Source organism: Platalea leucorodia, assembly GCF_965183815.1.
Source record: "Platalea leucorodia genome assembly, chromosome: 2".
Classification (NCBI taxonomy): domain Eukaryota; kingdom Metazoa; phylum Chordata; class Aves; order Pelecaniformes; family Threskiornithidae; genus Platalea; species Platalea leucorodia.
The window spans coordinates 99,660,002-99,683,226 of NC_138824.1; the positions used below are offsets into that span (position 1 = coordinate 99,660,002).

Consider the following 23,225-nt stretch of genomic DNA (forward strand, 5'->3'; position numbering starts at 1 on the left):
GAAGAATTTCAAATAACGAGGCTAGATGGGGACCTTTGGGTTTTCTCCTACCCACGCTGACAAAGAGAATCCACTGTTTTGGGCTTTGAGTATCAGCTACATTTTGTGTTGAGTCTGTGGTTAAAGTCTATATTATGATGACTGTTTCTGGAGTCTACAGAGGATGCTGTGGCCGGCATAAAGTAACTTCCTTATTTTGAAATCCATTCTTAATCACCCATGAAATTAACTATTGGAGACTGCCTTCAAGTTGGCACAGTCTAATAGTAGGGGTTTTAAAAATATTTAACAACATATTTGGAAACAGAACTTTTCTGTTCTTTATTTATATGTTTTTGGATGTTGGCTCTTGCATGAGAAAAGTGCTGTATGCTTTAATACTGAATTTAGAAATCTTGTGGTTTCTGTTGGCACTGTGAGGGAGCAGCTAGTATAAGACTCTGGTACTTGATGAGAGCATTTTTGTGTTTTAATTATTAGATGCATGAATACAGAGCCAACTGAGTTCAGCTATTGTGTTTATTGCCTTTTTTTATTCACCATAAAAAAAGCAATAATTTTTCTGGATTACTATCTCTAACATGATCTGCAACTTGAAATCAGAAAAAAGCTGAAGTATCGTCAGTTCTTTCTTCACACAGGGAACAAGAAATGGCAGGGAAATTCTATTTAGGCATGTTGAAGTGTGATGTTCAGGATTTATAACCCAGCTCAATGCTTCATTTCAAGTCAGCTCAACAATGAATTAGAAGTGCATATAGGACTTTTATGCCTCGTGAAGGTTCTGGTTAGGATACCTCATGTTGCTGCTCTGGTTGATAGGCCAGACTCCTCATCCAAAAATGGATCCTCTCTGAAGCATCGTGTGGCTTAACAAAGGGGAACCACAAGTTGGAAGGCAAATGTAGCTCCTTAACAGAACCTGAGGCTTCAAGGGGAAACTGAGGCATGTGAAAGCCCAGTTGTGGCACCATGGGTAGATACATTTCAAAGTTTAAATAATTCAAAACTTTAGCATTTCCGTATATTTGAAGCAATTTATATGTTTGACTAGGCTGAAAATACCTCCAAAAAGTGTTAAGTGTTTCAAAGGAAAAATGGCATTGTTTCAGACAAATTAATTCCTCCTTCTCTTATGGAATAGTGGATTTTCTGAATCTATATTTTCTGTGAAAAATTATTTATATGGAAAACATTTGATCAGGTCTAATAATGCCTTTTGAAAAATAATATTCTAAACTTTACTTGCTAAACAAAGTATTTCAAATTATAACTAAAATTTTAGAGCTAAATTACCATTTTCTAATAATTTCTTTTAAGAATGCTTCTCACTGGAATACTTTTTCTTTAAAGAAAAAAATACCTTTTTTCCCAGGTTAACATACATTTTTCCTTTTGCATTAATTTCTTACATTATGCTTGAGAAATTTCTAGATGTTACACATGTAGGTTTTTTTAATAGAGAAGGAGAAAAAAAACTGACATTTTTGTCTGTGGGAGTTTTGCAGTTAAATTCTGGGCTTATTGACATAGAAGGAATATAGTGCTTTTGATTGCTTTTACATAGCAAAAAACATTTTAGTTATACTTTTTTCAAAGATTTCGTATTTCACAGTGTTCAATGGAAAAAAAGACACACAAGTAAAATAATTGTGCTTTGCCTGCCAGTTTATGAAGCCATAGTTGTTTTATAATACTTGTAACACCTGCACAAAATTATGTAGACTTGATTTAATGCCAAATAATGTGTCAAATTGCCATCTTCGTGACGATGCTTGTAACATACATTGTACAGTGTACCCCATATCATAGAAATAAGAATATGAACAAATGTTTAGAACTTAGAAGAAGTTCTGTGTGTATTTTTAAATTACATGGTGAGAGAGACACGTGGAAATTTTAAAATTGAGACTCGGATGCTTTTGGCCAAGGAAAAGAGTGGTAACGAAGAAATTCGCGTGAAATTTTAGTTAATTGTTTTTCACATTAGAAATATTTTTCAGAAAGAATGTTAAACTAACCAACAGGTCCCCCAAAGGTAAAATCTAATCTATAGACCACAAGAAATGTAAAACAATGCAAAAATATCCTACATCTTGTTTTAGTGTAGGAAAACTATTGAGTGTACCTTCAGAAAGAGGAGAAAAAGTAGAATTATTTTTCATTTACCATTGGATTAGGAAGACTAGAAATTCGCTACATCCTTAGGCTTATAGCAACAACCACATTACCGTTATCATAAACCATCATGGCCTAGATTTGGAGTACAATATATGTTGAGGCATAAAATAAAAGAAACAAAAGCAAATCACAGAGGAAAATTCAAAGGCTTTTAGAGTATTCTCTTAACTATCAATTACTTCTGTCATTTTAGGTATGACTGGTTTTGATGAAACTTTCAATAGTAAAAGGATAAGGGAAAAATTAAGAATCTGAGGAAAATAAGTGTTATTGCTAATTTTTTAGGTCTTCTACAGTTACTTAGCAAGGAATGGATGTTTTTTTGTTGAAATGCTTTAATTTTTCCCAGTTTGCAATGGAAACCTCTGTGAAGGATCTGGGGAGGGCAGCTAGTTTCTGCTTACATAGAATTCTTTTTCATGCTCACTTTAATTTGCGCGATATGTCCAGTGTCTTTTGTTCTACATTAACCCTATACTGTTTGAGTGGCTACTTGGGAATAACTTCATCACTTCTCTGGTGGAACATGGCAACTATTTAACACCCTGTATGATTTAAGACAGGAAATGAAGTGCTGTCTTAGTAAATTGCAGAGAAATTTTCGTAAGGAAATGTAATTACCCAGACTAGAAATTGGCCAGAATATCAAGTTAAAATCGCTGTGTATGCAAAAAGTTCTTGGTTTGCTATTTTATCTGAGAGGTGACTTTAAGTAACACTGTATGAATTCAGAATCACGATGGATTACTTTTGAGATCCTAATGCTTGCGATGCCTCGCACTATAAGTTAGTGAATCCAATGCTAATTTAAAATAGATTTGCCACCTTACTGAAATGCTGTTGTTTCTTGCTGGACTGTATGGGGTTACTTTAAGGTTTCCCTCCCAGACAGTGACCAAACTTGTACACTCTTATCTAATGAAGTGTGATGAAATTACTGTTAAAAGTAACATCGCTACAGGCTGCATTGATCTCTGTTTTAAAGTTTTTATAGCATCCGTACTGTGCTTTACTTTGGACAAGAGTGGTTAGATCTGGTTTTGATCAATATGTTTATAACTTTTTATTCCACTCTGAAGATTCTATTCTTAACATGTTATGATAAATACGTTTCACTGCATTCCAGTAACTATTCTGTTTCTTAAATCTTGGCACTAGTGTTCATTTTTTTAATGAAATCTGTTTCATTTCCATTTGTCTTATGTTAACTTTTCAGTATGCTTCAGGTAGCTTTTTCAAATAAAGAAAAGTCATGACTTGAAACGATAACTTATTATAGGAAAAAAAAATGAAATAAGTTGTTCAAAACAGTAGAGGTTTTTGCTTTTCAAATCAAAAATTGAAACAACTTAAACTCCTAAACTCTCCTCACATCTCCCTTGGAAACTCCCTCCTTTACTGTAACTTTGTGGTCTTGATGATATTCACAGAGAAGCTGATTTACTGAATAAAGAAGTTATTTAAGTTTTCAGTTTTGGAACATTACCAGTGTGTCTGAACCCAGGTTTCAAATTTTACTGGCATTTTGTTGGCAAACCAATTTTTTGGAGTCCTTTCTTATTTGGGTATGTTTCCTGACACCTTTGGCTGTATGGTACTGTGTTTTAAAATTCTCTTTCTTTTTTTAAGAGGAAAAACCTATAAACATATACAAAGGACTAATTATAAAATATCTGGTATAAAAATAGAGAGACAAGAAAATTACCAGCTGAAAAATGCAGTGAGCAGAAAAAATGAGCATTTAATGGTAGAGTTTTACCCTGTCTGTTCAGCAGACCTGATTCTCAAAGCAATTCCACAAGCAAAGTATGCGCTATTCTGAGGCCATAATATGATAATTTAAATCAAGCATAAGTACATGGGTGGTAAGAAAGAGGTGGTTTAGTCTTCCCTTCTATCCACTGGCCTCTTTTATTGTTGCTTCTCTTTTGCCAACAGCAGTGTTCATTTATGGTGAGCCAGATTAGAGCATTGATCCAGCTGAAAAATAACTCACATGACTTTACCCTACTTACAGTCTTCCTATATATTGCAGTTTTGTTGAAACAACATCGTTATTAGTGCACTGCTCTCAAGGACTAACCAACTAGCCAAAGTATATATAAGTTGCTAACCTATGTCATTCATAGTATCGATAGATTATTCCTTGCTGAAAATGTCATGACTAGTATAGGACAGTCTTCTTTTTGTAGTATTTATTGAAGTAAGGTACAAGAAACTAGCAGTCCAAGGTTCCAGTACTTTTTCAGTTTTCCACAAGTATGGGACATGGTAATCCCTTAACGCTTTTTCTCACTGATGTAGGACTTCAATGTATCGAAGGAGTTCAAAGAGAATTTGACACTAAATGGTCCTTTCTCTACTAACATCGCTATAGGGAAACCTACTATAAAGTGAAAGAAGCTATGAATTTTTGCAATAGAACAGAAGAGTGCATTCATGTAATAGTGTATTCTGGCACATATTTTGCCTGCTGCATATAGGCAAAGTTATAACAGTGCAGAGTGGTAAGATTCCCATCATTTAAATAAGCCTCAGTAGGATTAACAGTTTAGGTGTTCTTCTACCTGTCTCAGATGTGGGAGTCAGTCTTTTGGGAGCCTGCATATTGCACCTGGTCATGTATAAAATACTGCATGGGAAGTGGAAGGTGGGTAAAATGAAATATTTAGGCTAGTAAGAGAGTGCAAAAATGACTTTAATCTAGGATCCTACTTGGGATAGGGGATTCCAGTGAACAGCCTTTGGGCTAAATTGCTAATTTAGTAATTAGTAGCTAATGGCTCATTTCTGACAGATTTCAACCAAACTTAAAGGACAGCTAGACACAGCAGAGATACCAAGTTTCTGTACATTTCCTGGAGTCAAAGAATCATTCAGACTGGAAGGGATCCCTGAATGTCTCTAGTCCAGCCTCCTTTTAAGCAAGGTCAACAATGAATTCAGACCAGCTTGCTCAGGGTTTTTTCCAGCCAGATCTTGAAAACCCCCAAGGACAGAAATACTCGACAGCCTCTCTGGGCATCCTATTCCAATGCTTAGTTATCCTCATAGTTCAATGTTATTCACAAACTTGATTAATGTGCATGCTATTTCCTCCTACAGGTCATTGGTAAAGATATTAAGATATTAAATAGGATAGGTTTCAGGATAAACCCCCAAGGAACTGCTGTTGTATCCAGCCTACAGGTAGAGTACAAACCATTACTTTTGAATCCCAAAATCCAGACGCCTTTTGCTTATCTGGTAGTGCATCCATCTAGACCACAATGGCCAAACTTGGATACAAGGATGCTGTGAAAGACCATCTTGAAGATGGTTGCAACATTTGCCCTTCTCCATTCATCTGGGACTTCCCGTGATCTCCATGACCATGATGGTAGAAAACAGCCTTGATGTGCCATGAGCCAGCTCTCTCAGCACTCTCAGATGCATCCCATCTGCCTCATAGACTTGTATGAGTCAAGGTTTCTCTAGAAATTTATAAGATCAATCCTTTTCCGCTGTTGGTGTTTCCTCTTCTCCTTGAACCCTGTCTGTATGTGTAAAAGCCTGGGAGACCTTGTTCGTGAAGACTGGGGCAAAGAACGCATTGAGTATCTCAGCCTTATGTGTGTCCGCTGTGCTTTTTCCTCAGTCAGCTGCAAGCCCACATTTTCCTTCTTTGTTCTTACCATGTAGCAGTTGGAAGTTCCTCTTGCCATGTTTCTTGCCAATCTCTACTATACTTGAGCTTCAGCTTTCCTAACATCTTTGCTTGTCAGGACAATGTTTCTGCATTTCTCTTGTGTGGCATTTCTCCTTGCTTCCGTCTCTTTTGTACATTCTTTTTACAGTCATGAATTCCCTTTTTAGCCAATCCAGACTCCTTATTCATCTACTTATTTTCCTCAGTATTGTGATGGACTGTTATTTTGTCTGTGGGAGGTTGTCTTTAAAGACCAGGTCCATTGAGCTCCCTTGCCCTTCAGAGCTGCCTCTCATAGGATCCCGTCTATCAAGCCCCTGAATAAACTGAATTCTGCTCTCGTGAAAACGTGGGTTTGTACTCTCTTACGTGCCTTCCTCATTCCTTTCAGGATCTTGAACAGCATTGGTTCATGGTTGCTACAGCCAAAGCTGCCATAGATTACCACCTCCCCAGTCAGCTTTCCTTTGTTTGTAGCAGATCGAGTCGATCACTCCAGTTGATCATCTGATATTTGTGTTGAGAGCTTGTCCCTAGCATCGCCCACAAGTCAGCTGGATTGCTTGCATCCCACCTTGTTTGCCTTTTAGCAGATATCGGGAGATGGGAGTCTCCCATAGGAATCAGGATCTGTGATCTGCAGACATCCTCAAGTAGCAACTTGAGGATGAGCAACAAAAAGACTCTTTCCACTTCCTCCTTCTGATTAGGCGATCTGTAACAGAATCCTGCCATGATGTCATTCTCTGTGACTTCTCTGATTGTGGCCCACCAGCTCTCAGTCAGTCTACTGCCTGTTTTACAGAAGACCTTCATATCTTTGAGCTCTTTCAGGTATTCATGGTCTCATGAAAACAGGCTTCCAGGTAGGAGAGAGAGACCCAGATCAGTGCTGCCACCAAGGAGTCTGCAGCGTGGACTCAAGAGTTACCTATTCTGCTTGGCCAGCACGCCCTCTGGCAGGCCATTCAGCACACAGAGCCTGGAATCAGACACAGCATCGTGCAGTTGAGGGCTATGAAATGGAGATGGAGGGCAATAGAGGAGAATTTAGGAAAAATGTTAGTAGGCACACCGCTCATTTTCCCATTGGACATAATGGACAGAAACAGTAGATATAAAGTAGTGAAGCAAGTGTTCAGGGCACCATTTTGTCCAAAATAATACAAGAAACTGGTCAGAAGACATGTTCCTTTCCATCTGACTAAAAATTGAAAGGTTTTTTTAATGTTGCTTTTATAATACTCTATAAACAAGATATCTGAGAGTGAGATTTTCAGACAAGGAGCTTGAAGCGAAGGGAGAAATCTGTTCATAACTTACCCTCTTGTGCCCAGGTATTTTAACATCTGGAATGTAATGCTGCCTGTTGCAATACCTCTGCAATACTGTAACACAGCAGGATGCATTAATGAGAGTTTCAACCTTAAACCCACAACATCAATGAAATTTATAGTTGTCAGGCCGTTAACATTATTCAAACATAGTTTTTTGTGGTTTCAATTCCCATTTTATGTTCATGTAGGAAGAAAAGTCATTGTGTTGACTAGGCATGAAGACAGAGGCCTCCTTAGACTTGAAATGCCTATAAAACAATTAAGTATTTTTTATTACTCTTGACAGCATTCGTAGTATGCGCTACAGGGCAGGGGGGAGGGTATTTGTATAAAAAATTATAGAATCTCTCTCTTAATATTTCAGCTGGTTTAATATTCTTGAATACTAAAAGTGCCTTGCTCACGTTTTGGAAAATACCACAAAAATGTTCAAAGCAGAAGAGAAAAATTTACACAAAATTCTAGCATCATCTTCTACGATCATATAGGTGCCATCTGATATTCTTCCTGATGTAAATTTGTCTTCAAGACGTTTCATGTTTCCCTGATCTTGTATCTCAGTGTGGTCGTTTGAGTTAATATGTAGAGCAAGTTAGTTAAAGAACACAAAAAAGAACAGAATTTCTTGAAGGAAAAAATTTCAGGGGAAAAAATGTGGTAAGCACTGTGATTAAGTCGTTCTGCAGAAAAATGAAATCGTTAAATCTGCAACTGATTAAGTTGAAAGAAAAGAAGGGAAGTCAATATGTAAAAAAGTGCACGTACGGTTACTCTTTCTGGTAAGGAAAATCCAAGTTGTTTCTCCCAGAAAAAAAACTAACAAGCACACACAATTTACAAAGCTCTGAAGTTTTGGGGGGCGGTTGTGTGGGGGTTTTTATTATCATAGGCTTCATGGTAATTCCAGCACAATCTCAGGAAGCAGTAAAAATAAATCTATCTGTCTCTTGCTGTATCAGTCTGGGTATTAACAACTTCCCCATGTTGTGTCCGTTGAAGAATTTCTTCATGGCCCTTAAAAGTACAAACTCGGTCTCTGCATTTAATATGTTGTTACCTGCTGCCAAGCCTCTAATAGCTACATTCATATGTTCTGTTAATCATATCTCTTTGTTCTAGAAGCCTGTGTTTTGGATTCATAATTAACTTTTTTTCCTGCTCTGATTATTTTCCTCCCATCGTGGCTCTGATTATTTTCCTCCCATCATGGCAGCACATGACTTTTTTTTTCCCCCCTATTTAAAAACAAATATGTAAATGGAGAAGCAACAGAAATCAGCATATTTCGACAAAGCCTGTGATCTCTTCCTAACTGTGCTTCCAAATCTAAATTAGATTTTCATGTTGCAGAACGATGAACTTGGTGTTGTAACTGAAATCATGCTGTTCCCAGAAGACAGGGCTAAAGCCTCATGGGCATAAAGAGCTACAGAGGATTTTCCCCTAGGTCCCAGCATAAGAAGAGGTGTATTTTTAATGTTTAAGGTTGGTGATAGATAGGTGAGCCTGGTCTCAGGGTGTAATCCATAGGGTCCAAAGGAAAGAATTATTGAGCTGTATTTCACGTGAACTGGAAGGGGACTGGCAAAGAGGTCTTCTGGGTATTGCTCTTTGACAACATCTCACTGATTCAGGAGTAATGTGGGAAAACATTGTGGGGCCTGTTACGGCTTCCGTCAGTTTGGGTTCAAGCATTTCTAATTAGTGAAGGCATTTGTGGTCCAGACTTCGCTTGGGCCCTCCAATAGCCTCCCATTGTGATCATCATGAAAGCAAGTCAGCCATTTGAAAGATACTCTGAAACCTTGGGGGGATCCTACTTGTATTTTGCTACCGATACAGCCCCAAGAGTTACTGACGCCTTGCTTTTCAACTTGTGAAGCAGGAGGGATGGACAGTTCCTTAGCTTGCCGCCGGCCTGATGGTGCCTTGGCTGTCGCACGTCTGTGAGCGGCGGGGGGACGCTTCTGCTTGCAGCTGGTATCTGCTGCCCAGTGATACGTGCTTGATTGCGGAACTTGAAACACCTTTCATACATGTCTGAAATTCAGAGGAAATAATTTTGAACGGTACTCTTTGCTGATTTGGACTGCACTTATCTCCAAGACAAGATCGCTTTTATATGAATGAACAACATGATATTTGTACCCATATTAGAAGTAGGTTTGTAGGCTATAAATCTCTTTCTGGGTTTACCTTGCTGGCAACATCCTGAATATCTGTTTTATCTGTTAAATAACTCTTCCTGAAAATGTGAAATGGAGGAGGATCGTAGTACAGTTCAGATCTGTTTTAAAGTGGCTTGAACGAAGTTCTCACAGTAGGGTTTTTTCTTCTTTTTTTCAAGTCTAGCATTGACTCATTTGGTGGTGTTAAAGTGCACTTTCTACTTATCCCCAGAGGAAAGTTAGTATTCTTTTAAGTGAAACTATTTTAAAAGCAGAACACAAGCCTAAAATAAGCCAGTGTTCTCTAGAGTTCTCAGAAGGTGTAGATTTATTTACTGTAGTTAAATCATAATTAGTTCTCAGGGGATAGTGTATCTTTTAAACTGCTTTATTGCCACCATATTGGTTTTCTAAATAATCAGAAACTGCTGCTCTTATATTCTGTAGTATGAACAAAAATTTGCTGTAAGTAGAAACAAATGTCTAGAATTGCTAGTTGTCACTTACTGAAGATAGTGACACGCAAAAAATAAGCACTTCAAGAAAACGTGAAGAAATACAAAACGTATGTTATCAGAAGGCACCTTAAATGAACTATGGCTATAACTTTTTCCAGCGTAATAGATATAATAATGTTTTACATGATCATTTTTCAGTTAATCTTTTTTAAATATTCTAATGCTTTTTGGTCAAGAATAAATGTTAACTGAAAACGGATAAATGGTAGTGCAATGTTAACATAAAATATTACCTGATATTTAAGCCTAGATTTTCATGAATGTAGCTTAGTGTTCCAGCTGATAAGCATGGGGTTTTTTTTTTCCTAATTGGCAGGTTAATGTTCGAGTTGCCTGAGGAGATGGGTTTAATAGCAATTGCTGTTCAACAAACACAAGGGAAAGGTAAGTTTCCTTCTAGTGCTAATAAATGTGTATTAAACATATGAAGTAGGACATTTTAATGTCACCTAGCTGCCTTAAAGATACATTATAAGTATTTTTGATAATATAATCTATAGAATAATCGTGTCGTCTTCTCCTCCCGCTTGAACTGTGGATTCAAACTCAAAACCTAAGTTAATAGAGACCAAAGTAAACATTTTCAGGACATTTGGTGGCTTTTGCAGAAATGATTTAGTGGTCTTCTAGTTTCTGCCAAAAGTCTCCCCAGTCATGGAAACTGCCATCACTACATTTAGTGTAATACAAGTCAGACTTCCAAATCAGAACTCCTTTTCGGCTTAACTGGAACAAGACTGGGTCTTGACTTGCTCTGAGATAGAGGTTTCTTGAGTCTGCAGGACCTGCCTGAACTGTCGTGTGGGCTTTCACAGTCTTTTGCAGATAAATACGAGCAAGTTCTGTCTCTTTCCCAGGGAGGTGCTAGCACTGATTTAAAAGCCACGTTCATTTTATTAGAACACAGTGCCCAGCCTAATAAGCTCTTCTGAGCACAGATCTACAAGAAGATGGTTACCTGGCTTTCCATACAGATCTAGCTTGTATCGGGTTGATTCATAATGTGGATGCATTTCTAGATGCACACAGAGCATCTTCGCAAATACTGCTTCACTTAAACAAAGCAAGGTTTTTTGAAATGTGTATGTTACCAGATACCAGGAAAATCCTGGAAGCAAGTCATTTAGGACATTCTAGGAAACCGAGTAGCAGCATACACATTAAACAACCTGCTGATTTTTTAAAGAAAAAGCTTTGCACTTTAACCATTTTTCCTTCAAAATTAGTTTGGAAACTTCATTACAGGACTTATGGGAGATTCTTGGATGAATACTACTGAATCTTTCTCTTTTGTAGTTGTTACATTAACAAAGTGATCTTTTTTATAAATATTTTTTTTCTTGAGTTGAAGTTAACTTTTATTCTTTCCCTCCTCAGGTCGTGGTGGAAATGTTTGGCTCAGTCCCGTGGGCTGTGCACTATCCACTTTACATATCACCATTCCTCTACATTCCAACCTGGGCCAGAGAATTCCTTTTATTCAACACCTAGTGTCCTTGGCAATGGTAGAGTCAGTTAGATCAATACCAGGATATGAGGTATGTCATTCTAATTTATCTCAAAATTCCTGTTTCCATTTTCATTAAATTCAGATTTTAACTATGTCTTCTATACGTTGAATGACTGAATGCATAATGTAGTTCTTCAGCGCTAATACAGTGGTAAACTTAGCCTTCATACATGCTTGATTATTTATATGTTTTAAGAAATCTAGTATACATATGATGAATACTGTCTTTTATTGACCTGATTAAGTATACTACACTCATTTCACTCGTAATCTTATGAAACTTAAGACTCGGTCTTCAGCAGTAAAGAAAACGTCAATTTTGTTTGTCTAACAATTGAGTTAATTTGTTTTGATTTTGAAGGAGTTGGGGAAGAGGGAGGAGGGAAAAATGAATAAAACTGACAAATCCTTTTCTGCTTTTTTTGTTGGTGCTGTTTCAGTGGTCACTTTATCCCTTTTAAAGGATTTTTCCAACCCTTGTTTAAGGTTGAAAACTGATTTCTAAAGCAAGAACTTAGGAGTATTGCTCTCAAGAGGGAATCAAGTGTCCTGTCATCAGTATTAAAATGAAGAACCAGTCTTCTTCATCACCTCATATATCTCCTTTTTAATGTTACCATTTCCTAATATTTGCTAACTATAAAACTTTGGTATTTTACAGAAGTAGTTAACTAAAGCATATGTTTCCTATATTACAGAAAATCAATGACTTATACACATTTACACATGAACTTTATTATAGTGGCACCCAGTAGCTTTGCTGTAGTTTAGGGTCTGTCAGCCTTTCTATTAAAACCTTCTAACTTGAGTGCTTCATAACTTGACTATAAAAACAAAATGCTTCAGGCTAAAATTTGCAATATAAAATATTTGGCTAGAGTGAATAATTTAACCATTTAAAATAGAAGGGACAAGAGTTAGTTTTATAAAATATGAGTCTGACTGGGGAAGGAGTTAATTTACGATGGAGGTGTTTTTGCTTCTGTACACCTACCCTGGTATACTGTGGCGTGGTTTATTTTATTCCATTCAAGAGGAAAAAAGGTGAGTGAAGTACTAAATACTAATATAAAAATAGTATGTATCAATAGTGCATGTACTGTACATAGCACATGTACAATACATAGCTCGCTGTGACGAAGACAGAGCTACTGAATGTCTTTAACAGTACGTCCACCCTAGACAATGGGTGAAAGCAATGTTAAGGGGCTGCACTCAAATACCTTAAAGCAAGGAAATGAAAAGATTTATCGGAAACGCAATGCTTACATTTCCCCTTTAGACTTAGGTAATGCAGGGCTTTTCTTTATGTCAGATGAACATCCATGTTATGGAAATTGCAGTAGCTGCAAACAATGGCTAATCTATAGATGAGGTTTCATTCTCTCCTCCAAATTTCCTTACCTCTGTGGCCGTATGTCAGAATCTTAATAATACTTTAACGCACTGTAATGTCGTTTGCTATGCTCAAAGTCCATTTCAGGATTTCCCTTCAAAAATCTGAAATACCTGTGTCTCAGGTCAGTCATCATTTTTAGGATTGCCACGAATGCTGACTGTGCTAAACAGGCAGTGACTGAGGCCTTTGTTCTGGGTCCTCATGCAGAAAATCTGACCGCTCAATTGGAAGTTTTGCTGTCAGATGTTAGTGCTGCAAATGCAAATGGGCCTTATATCAAGAGAGTGCTTTGCTTTCCCATTCTGAGAACAGCAGACGTCTCTCTCTAGTAAGTGAAGGTAAGAACGTGCTCCATTTCCAGCATATTTTGTGATGCCCATCGTTTCTTTGACACGCAGATAGTTGTGCAGTACCTCGTAACTCCATTTTGTGGCAAAGTCTCTGCTGTGTGGTTTACGTCATGAGAATACCCAGTTGACTTGGTTGTTCTTCATGCTTGCTGTCACTTCAGTTGCAGAGCTAGTGTCTGGTGTCTTACAGGTGCATGTTTTCCTTAAATAAGATCTACTGAGTAGCTCTTCGGAAGATCTCTTAACACTGATAATGCTGTTTAACTGTGTCATTCTTCGCATGTCTCGAGAGTCTTCTATAAATCCTTTCCCAGTGCGAAGAGTCAAGTTGTTTTCCATAATGAATATGAATTGGTGATACTCTCTCTTAGAATGCTTTGATAGCAAAATCAGGTAGTATTTCCTGTCAATGTACGTGTAATGGACTCCTTTCTGGCCTTTAAATCTGTCAGGAAAGTAGACATGGACCCAGGTGCAGTTTTCACACATCCTGTAAAGGGATTTCATAATCTACAATAGGAGGGAATGCGACTCTTGTAGTCCTGGAGCACCTCCCATAATTTGCCTCTGGGGATACAGTCATATGCAGTTTTTCAAACTACAGGAAGCACATTTGCTTTCTTTTTGTGTTTAAGTAGCCGGTGCAAAGTTCAGTTCAGATCTGTGGTTTCAACAAAAACTTCTCTATTGCGCTGGAATGGTGTCACACAGCACAGTTTGTGTTTCCAGCTCCATGGTGTTGCTTGAGCGTAGCTGCCGAAAGCGTGAATATATTTAGGACGTTACTGAAGTATTTACATAGTTGTGAACTGGAATTTCTCCTGTCTGCTAAATTTCCTTTCTGAAATTCAAGATGTCATTGTCTCCTTGTTTGCTTTCTGCAAGGATCCTCAAGTATGGTGTTGATGTTATTGTGGGCTTGCCCTGATTGTGTATCAGCAGTAAGCCACAGTGGCTGCCACAGTTTGCATCTTTCTTGAACAGATCTTTTAAATCTTTAATAGGCACTCATGAATGAAGGAAATGAATTCTATAAAACCTCACAATTTTGAGACTGAAAATCTCTAGTATCTTTAGTCTTCCTTCTGATCGCTCTAAACCTTTATTATCTGCCATAATTTTTTTTATTTTTATTTTTTCTCTGACAGCTGCCAACCTCCTTAGTAAACCATGTAACCATGTTACTATGACTTTTTCAGTACATTTGTGGAGCACTTAAATAGGTTCTCATTATGAAGAACAGTCGACAGTATCACATTCAGTGTGGCAAAGAGGTACAGAAAATGTAGAATATGGAGTGATGAATGAGCCGTGTTCTTATAATCGGTATCGAAGAGCAAAGTGTTTCTAAATGTATGTTTTTATTTCTTTAGGATATTGATCTGCGAGTAAAATGGCCAAATGATATTTACTACAGCGATCTTATGAAGCTTGGTGGAGTTCTGGTAAACTCTACGCTTATTGAAACAACATTTCATATACTTATTGGTAAATGTCTATTCTCAAACTTTTCCATACTGTCTTTTTCTAAAGAAATTTGTTGTTAATGTCTTTATGAGTTCAAATGATAAGGACAAGAACAAATAGTGACAGCTGGCATAAGGAAATAAAGCACAGTATTAAATCAAAAGGAAGGACAAAAAGTAAATGTTTTCATTCTTCTTAATATTTCCATATGCTTGACAAGGAAAACATAAATGCGAGCATCTGGGCTGGTGTAGTGGAGTTCAAAGAAAGAGCGAGAGGGAAAATGTCCTCCTTGATCTATTGCAAAAATAGTAGAATATATTGAAAAATGTATCCGTTTTTTTCAATTTTTATTTTTTTGCAACATGACAAATAGTTAAATAAATAACGTACTTTTTAAATTGGTAGAAAAATAGCTATGTACACATAGTAATGTTTTAATTTCTCCTTTCATCTTTTTAAAATTTATTCATAACTTGTTTCTGTTGATACCTTTCTAGAAACTGGAGTGTTGCTGGTGAAGCAGCAGTGAAGTAATGATTTGATTAATTAATCACTTTCTTTAGTTCTCTCAAAAAGTAAAATTTGCTAAGTAGTTGGGAAGGCTGGATGGGGGAGCAAGGAGTGACAATCTGTTTATTGTGAAGACGAACAGTCTACCTGGAAGGGTGCTTCCAGAAAGGTAGCATGGCCAATCTCAAAAAGACTGTACATGTATTTTCCAGCAAGTCCCAGTGCTGTAACAGGAGAAGACATTTTAGTGCACACAATAAGTATTGAGATGTTTCTGTTGTTTCAAGTCTGATAATCATCCTGCTATTTGTTAAGGAAAATTTTTCCCCTAACCAGCAGCAGCACAGATCTGTCGGTCGTGCTTAGAAACCTGCCAGCAGAGATCTAGGTTCTGGTTCCAAAAATAATCATCTGTGCTATGCCTAAAAAATTAAGTGAAAGTTCCTTAGCAAGTCTAAAAGGTTAAAGAAGAAGATGATAAGATTTGGTTTATATTTGAATATAGCACAGTAGATAAGTAAAGTATCTTGCAAAGGGAGTGTGGGCATGATATCGTTTCTGTCAAGGTGCTGTAAATTCTAAGGCACGAACAAGCAAAACGATTGAAGTAGTCATCACCTCCTTCTATGAAACATGCCCAGCCATTAAATTTTTTATTCAATTGTTATATTCTCATTTTGTAAATAATCTATATGTACAGAATGGAAGTTGCACCGAGACACTTAAGAGAGTCTCTTTGTGCCCCATCAACCGTTTGCTGCTTCCATATGTTTTTCCAGAGCCTGTTCTGGTTAACACAAGGAAAGCAAAAATGGCTCCAAAAATAATTCATCTTATCAAACATCTCTTTGCACATCACGTATTAGTTTTGGACCTTGTGTTTCTTATCCTAAACACCAAAACATTCAAATTAAAATGGAAACTTTCTGTATGCATTCTCTCAGATGTCCCTAGGGGTCATCTTGGTGGTGATAGGTCTGGGGTATATACAAAGATGTACATTTTCATCAACTTTCTTTTGTCTGGAAGCTTCTAGGATTGCAAGTTACTTGCCACATAGGATCCAAGGATCTTTTTCATCATTTCAGTGATGTATGTCACTGAGAGTCGTAGGTCTAACTTCTTGTATTAGTAGTAGCATTGAGGTCAAACTTCTATAACAGGACAGGTAAGCCAGATGCATCATACCCTTTCTACAGTCATGGAGATTCCTTTCCTAGACCTCACTGCTTACATGACGCTCACGAAGAGTATTCCATATATGAGGGAAATGATCAAAATCAAAGATCATCTACATGGCTTCACTGCTCTGAGAAGTACCACAGAAGATTAAGGCACAAACCTGCCTTTTCACCTGTACCATGTGCTCAAGGCCTCACAGATGACACAGCTCACGTTCATACTTTTAAACATGTTTTTAAAAAGCTTTTTTTTAAGAAATTAATTATTGCAGGACTTCTGGAAGAAGAGTTCTGCAGAAGAATATACATCATTAATGTAAGGGCCAGACTCAGAACAGATGTAGGTAGCCAAACACAACTGGAATGCAAGGGACAGCCAATGTGCCTGACCTGCAAAAGCTCTGTCTGCCTCTGCACGCAGCTAAGGCACGTCCGACCAGCGCACAGACGCTGAAGGCAGGGCTAGCCCTGGAACTGGAAGATGTATTAGCCACATCAGCACACTGCAAGGTCGGTGCTAAATGTTTATTTTTCACTCTTCTCACACGGACAATGCAGAGATGCCCTAAGAGTCCTGAACACCTAATATTTTTCAAACTAGCTGGCTACATTTTTGCCACCACGTTTATCCCCAGGTGCTTCTGCCTCAGCTGAGCTTGTCATCTCAGTACATCTCTCGTGTCCGTTTCAATTTTTGGATTGCTGAGTACCGATCTCCATACATAGGCACCTGAGTGCCCTGAGCCTGCAGATGGACTCCAAGGCCCCGTTATGCACCCTGACAGTACCAAACACAGGATAGTGGCCACGGTCACTCTCTCTTCACTTGTGCTGTATTTGAGTGTAACCAGCTGAGTTGGGATTTGCTGGCATGGCACATTAGATTTTCCAGTTCATTTTCTTTTGTTTCTGTCTGATAATACGTTTCTCCTCAATTCCATAGGATCTATGTATTGGTACTGGTAACACTGTGGCTTTCTTTGCTTGCATTCTTTAACTAGTTAAAAGTCAAAAACTCCTTTTCACTGAAGAGATCCTTCTCCTCATAGTTAATATGAATTACTTCCATACATGAATGGTCTCGCTAATAGCAAATTTACAAACCAGTGCATCTGGACCTTCTTGCAGTTGGAGGTGTATCATATCTAAACCTGATTGACAGAGTGGGGTTTTATCCCAAATGTCTGAGGAAAGAAAAATCCAAATTATTAGGAGAAAAAAATAAACAGGTAATACAATATATTTCTTTACATCCCTCGAAGCCTGTTTCAGCAGGCTGCAAAAAAGGCCCCAAGAGCCATATTTAAATAAGAAAGGCGTTCTGCCAACGTTATTCTAGCTGGAGAAATCTCAGTGAGAGACTTGAGGCTTCTAAAGGATATGCTGTGGGAAGATAGATTAAGCAAACTGGAGTCTTACACGGCAAACTTAAATCTTCTGGGTTTTTCCGAGCAAGCCAAACAAGGCTTATCAGCCGAGTAAGAAGGCTTAGTTTTCAGAAAATGCAATCATCTAACTGTAGTAAACAGAAAGGTCTCTTTATTAAATGTTAGACTGAAAGATAAAACTCCGTCTTAGAGTATGATCAATGATTTACTCTCAATTAGCTAATGACCTGTCAGCTTCCAGGGAGTAAAAGAATTTCTCACTTTGATGTTATTGTAACCAACGTGCAAGTTACAACTTACCGGCTTCCTAAGCCTCATTGACAGGATGGTGTGTTGTTGAAAGCACTGCGCTGGATTTGCTTCTACAATTTTGAGGAGAGGTTTTAAGGGCACGAAACAAGTAAAATCTGGACTGTGATTTGTAATTACGCAAGTAGGAAGGTTTAAAGGTATAAAAGACTGAAGAAAACAGCTACTGGAAACATCCTTAGAGATAATTGTACCAAGTAGTTGAATAAAGTACTGACTTTCTGGCGGTTACAAAGCGTTTGTATTTACAGATCGCGTCCTCTTCTTTTGATTTGTCTTCTTCAGGCTTTGGAATTAATGTGAATAACAGCAACCCCACCATATGCATCAATGATCTCATTGCGAAATTTAATAAAGAAGAGGGGACAAAGCTGAAGGCTTTAACTACAGACTGTCTTATTGCAAGAACTGTAACTGTGCTAGAGAGGCTTATAGATATTTTTCAGGAGAAAGGGCCCAACGGAGTTCTCCCCCGTTACTACAAGTACTGGGTACACAGGTGAGTATAGTGTTCTTCTCGAACTTTCTTTTAAGAAATTTGGAGAGAACTCATGGGTATTTTGTCTTTTTCTACTTTTTCTACTAGATTGCGTTTAAAACTAGTGACTTAATTAAAATATACTCCCAAGTAGGATGTAATTTTTCAAGGAAGAATAAAAACAGCACATAGTAAAATCAAGGGACTAGCGTGAGTTAAAGAATGCTTCTAGGTATTTTACATGTATCACCTCGAAACAAAGGGAATTGGGAATGATTTGTTTAGCTAGTGATGAAGCTGCTGTACTCATGTCTTCTACAAAAAAATAGACTGTTTGGATTAACTCCAACTCTGGTAATTCCACAGAAAGAAATTAAAATAGGTAGAAAATGCTGCTGAAAATCATTCTCTGTAAAGAAGCAGTGAAGTGGGAAATAAAAATATTCTGCTAGACATTAGTCCTCTAAGCTATTTTTAATCATTTGTGCAGCGTCCACCACTTAATTCCTAACTGTCTGGTTCTCTTTATTCGCAGTGGTAAGCAAGTCCATCTCCACAATGAGGAGGGCCCAATTGCATGGATAGTCGGGATAGATGATTATGGATTCCTTCAAGTCCATGAAGAAGGCAAGGGTGTAGTGTCTGTGCACCCAGACGGCAACTCCTTTGACATGCTGAGAAACCTCATAGTCCCAAAGCATTCATAGTCCTCAGAGCTCGCAGCGCAGAAGGAGGCTCTTTAGTATTTGGCACCAAGCAGCTAAACTTGCTTAAAGGTGGGAAGGGTAGTTGATGGCTTGATTTTTTTTTTTTCTTCTGATTTTCCGATATCTTTGTTCTTTGACATGGATAACTTCACCAGTTAAGAAGAGGTAATTCTCTCATTGCTGAAGGCCTTTATTCTTTCATATTAACTTTAAAACACATCTATGTTGTCATTCTTTGTAAGCATCTGTTCTTTAAAAGGAGCCTGATTGCAAAGGAATACCTTGCAATGATCAGAACTTTCTCTTCAATTACACACTGTATTTGAGAAACTGAAGTGGCTCTGTGTTTTATTGTGCCTTAGCACAAGCCAGTACAATATTTACATTTTTACTATGTTTTTTTAAACTAAATTCTGGTTTATGCGTTGTCTGCGGTGGAAACAGCTGGAAGAGCTCATCATATATTTCTGAATTACTGGCATTACCGCTGTGTTTAGATTCAGATCTAAGTAAAGCCTTGCTGATTTGGTTCTCCATGTGGGCCTGTGCAACAGTTGACCGTCCTGTGCTTTGGTCTCAGGTCTGCAACTCTGTCATGGCTGCCTTGAGTTTTTGGGGAGTTTTCCGTCAGCACTTCGGAACTGTGGTTGGTCATCCAAATTATTGGTACTCTGCTCTTCTTAGTCAATCGGATCCGAGGAAATAGTCTCGTATCTCCTTTGAATCATAGCCTTTGAAGAGGCTGTAGCCCTTGTAAGAATAGCCCACTGGAGTAGCGTATCACCTAGTTGTAATCCTCTTGTCCAGGTTGTTGTAGAATCCCGTGTCAGGAGAGGGAAGTCTAAATAGCATACATTTTTATAGTAATTCTACTGTAATAATAATGAAGTTAAGCAAACAAATAAGAGAAAAATGCCCCCTCTTAAAATCACTGCTGTAAACAACTACTACAGTGAAAAAGAGAAAACACGTTGTTAACCTGTGTCCAGATTCTCTTCCGTTGCTTCTTTTGTCACCCCCTTCCCCAAAGGAGACCATCTGGTCTTGCTGCTAACCATTAAAAGCAAGAGGCTTAACATCTGCTGACCTGAGAGCAGCTGGCTTTGGGGGCCGGCTGCGCAGTGCCAGGTTAGATGTGACGGCCTGGTCACGACGGGAAAGCAGCGCCGAGGAGGCACGTGGGAGCTCCCGTGCGATGGCAGCTCGTCGGGTTTTTCTCCCGGGCAAGGCGAATTTGCACCAGGAGGCTTGGCCACCACAGCACTTCAAACAGTTCTCTGCAAATGAAAAGTTTGTCGTAGGTGTGATGTGGCCAGCTTCATTTCCTCAAGTGGGCAGCGCTGCTTATTACGTTACCTTGTCCCTACTGAAGGTGGATCAGCCAAATTGGTTTCCACAAAGGACTTCTGTCTACTAGCCAGAAATGGGTTATTTAGGTTAAAGTTCACCTCATAAACAATCTGAACATGTTAGGAGATTGTTTCAGTTACAAAGCCAAGAAGTCTTAAAACAAGGAAGCTAGTCTGTAATGGTAATTTAGAGTAATCCTCACATATTAGGGTTTAGGTGGTTTGGCAGCAAGCGCTAGAAATTAAGTTGTCCCTGTTACATTTGGGATTTTATGCTCCATATCACAGTAGATTTGTCTGTGTGCCTGATTGTCCGTACCCTGCTGTTTTGTTTTCCCCCATGATCCGCATCAGATGAGATTGCACACCAATATTTCATAGAACTGTACAGTGGAGCGTAGACAGCTGTTAATTGGCATAGTTAAAATGATACACATGAGCACCAGTTTTTGCTTTTTCCCACCAGATGCTTTCAAAACTGCTTTGGTCTGTTAATTTTTGGCAGCTACCTCTATTTCAGAATCAAATATTGATGCATATTATAAATGAAACTTGAGTCCGAGTTAACAAAGTTGAAATAAAAAGAAGAGCCCATTTATATATACGTATATAAAAAATGTGCGTGTGCATACGCACACCCACATCTTCTCTGTGCTCCTTCGCTTCTTTTCTACCTTTTCCTTCAAGCAGCTTATGAGCGACGCATGCTGCTGCAGGTCAGCTGTGGCAAGCGCAGCTCTGGTGCTGTTTTTCCAGCCACAGAGTTTTGCAAAGCTTTACATCCGTACCTCAGTCCCATACTTGCAGCTAAAGCACTCTCTGTTTTGGTGCCGGGGGGCGTGCCTGCAGGGAGCACCTTTGATTGCGCTCATATTCCATATAGACTGATGAGCGCCTGTAGGGATTTCTTCTAACGGCCAGGTCATGCAGCAGGTTTTGACTTGAATTGCTTCCTCAGAACACGCTCTCCCTTCGCTAGGGACAAATACTGTAAAAGAGTGATGGGGGGACATGACGCAACCTGCTCCGGTAGGAAGAAGGGCAGAACGGACCTGCAGACCTTCACTCAGCTGCGCTACCACGGCGTCTGAGCAGCAGGCAGATGGATTTTTAATAGTAAAATGCAGCAATATTTCCTGGTTGCTATTGTTCCTTTTGGGTTTCGTCATAGCCCTCTTAAGGAAAAGCTTGTTCTCTTCTCACTTTGAGTTGTAAGATTATTCCAAACATTTTTGCACTGGAATGAAACTCGGTGTTGCACTTCCTTTCTGCAACTGAGAACTGACCCAGCGCGGGCGTGTCGGAGCGCAGGTGGGTGCTGTGGGAACGCACCCCGTTGCCTCTGCTTTTTGTTCTGCGTGTATAGAACTACCGGTTGTCTTGAGGAAACAGCCGGGAGTTGGACGAAGCGTTTGTCACAACCCTGGCCTTTCCCGCCGAAGACCCAAAGCACCTGACAAAGACCCTTCGGGCTGTGCAGCGGGCAGCTGCCTGCGGCCCCCCGGAGGCGCGGCTCTTCCGTCGAGAAAGCCGGTGACCCCTCCAGCACCGCGCTCGCCTGCAGGTGGACGGGGAGCGCAGCCCGCGATCTTCTTCTTTGTGTGCCAGAGGTGGCACCGCCAGAAAGGCACAACGGTTTTGTACAGAAATCGTTGTTGCTGCTGCTCTTTAGGTAGGACGGACAAATGTGGTGCAGAGTGTCTCTGGACGTAGGCGTGGAGAGAATCGGACGACTCCAGATCCAGAAGTAATGCACTGAAAATGTTTAATTTCATTCAACTGTCTAGATTAGTAAAACACCTCTTTCATTGTGAGGCTGATGTCATATCTTAAAGTATTTTCTTGATGAAGTGCTTTCAAAAAACATTTATTATGGTGTCCGTATTTCTGTGACTTCATTTCTTTCCTCCTGGACTCTGTTATATCATTTCTCATTACACATTGTGAAAATATTTGTAGAGGTTGTTTATTGATAGGAAAACTTCTGCCGAGCAAGCTGGGTGTGTTGGCACGTGGCTGTGTTGAGAAAGGGCGAGCGGGTCGTGTCCCGTCAGCGCCAATGCTGTTTCCAAAGATTTGAAAAAGTAATAATGTACTTAACATGTAAGAGTTCGAGCAGTACATCTCGCTTCTAGTAAAAGGCTTTATAAGACTTCAGAGCATTTTTTAAAATATATCCAACAAGTATCATATACCTCAAGGGCTGTTACCTAGAAAGAATATCAAAGCATTTAATTCTTTTTGCTGCTGCCTCATGGTACAACGATATTTTTTTATTTCTTTTCTTTTTCTGATTCAGTTACAAGACATCAGCAGTCTAAAAAATTACCCTCTGCAACTGCTTGTGGAATATACAGTAGCTATGTAAAAAAAAAAAAAAATAATTGAAGTACAGCTTAATATCTGTCATGAAAAAGATTTGTGCCGCAAAGAGCCGATTGCTGGGGGTGACTGCCTTGATAAAAGCATTTGCATGCAGAAGTTACTGCAGCGATGCACCGCGCTGATCAGGCGCCAAAGAAATTAAATCTGGACGGAGGAAAGAGCAGAGGTCAAAACGCAACGGCGCGCCGCAGGCTGCGGCCGGGTGAGACGCAACTGAGGGAGGAGAACTGCAGGGAGGAATTGTGAACTGGTGTCGTGTTTGAGCGTCTTGCATCAGCGCCTTTCATTAGCGATTCT

At 39.0% G+C, this 23,225-nt stretch overlaps 1 protein-coding gene across 1 annotated transcript in view; it reads left to right on the forward strand.

Moving 5' to 3' along the window:
* HLCS (holocarboxylase synthetase) overlaps positions 1-19,341 on the forward strand; it is a gene marked incomplete at its 5' end in the record, with an annotated part of 123,941 nt that extends 104,600 nt beyond the window's left edge. Inside the window, 5 exons of the mRNA XM_082303924.1 lie at positions 10,209-10,276; positions 11,270-11,430; positions 14,525-14,639; positions 18,295-18,508; positions 19,023-19,341. Coding sequence (XP_082160050.1) covers positions 10,209-10,276; positions 11,270-11,430; positions 14,525-14,639; positions 18,295-18,508; positions 19,023-19,194 — 730 coding nt within the window. The 3' untranslated portion in view covers positions 19,195-19,341. The remainder of the gene's footprint in view (positions 1-10,208; positions 10,277-11,269; positions 11,431-14,524; positions 14,640-18,294; positions 18,509-19,022) is intronic.
* Between the last annotated feature and the right edge of the window lie 3,884 nt (positions 19,342-23,225).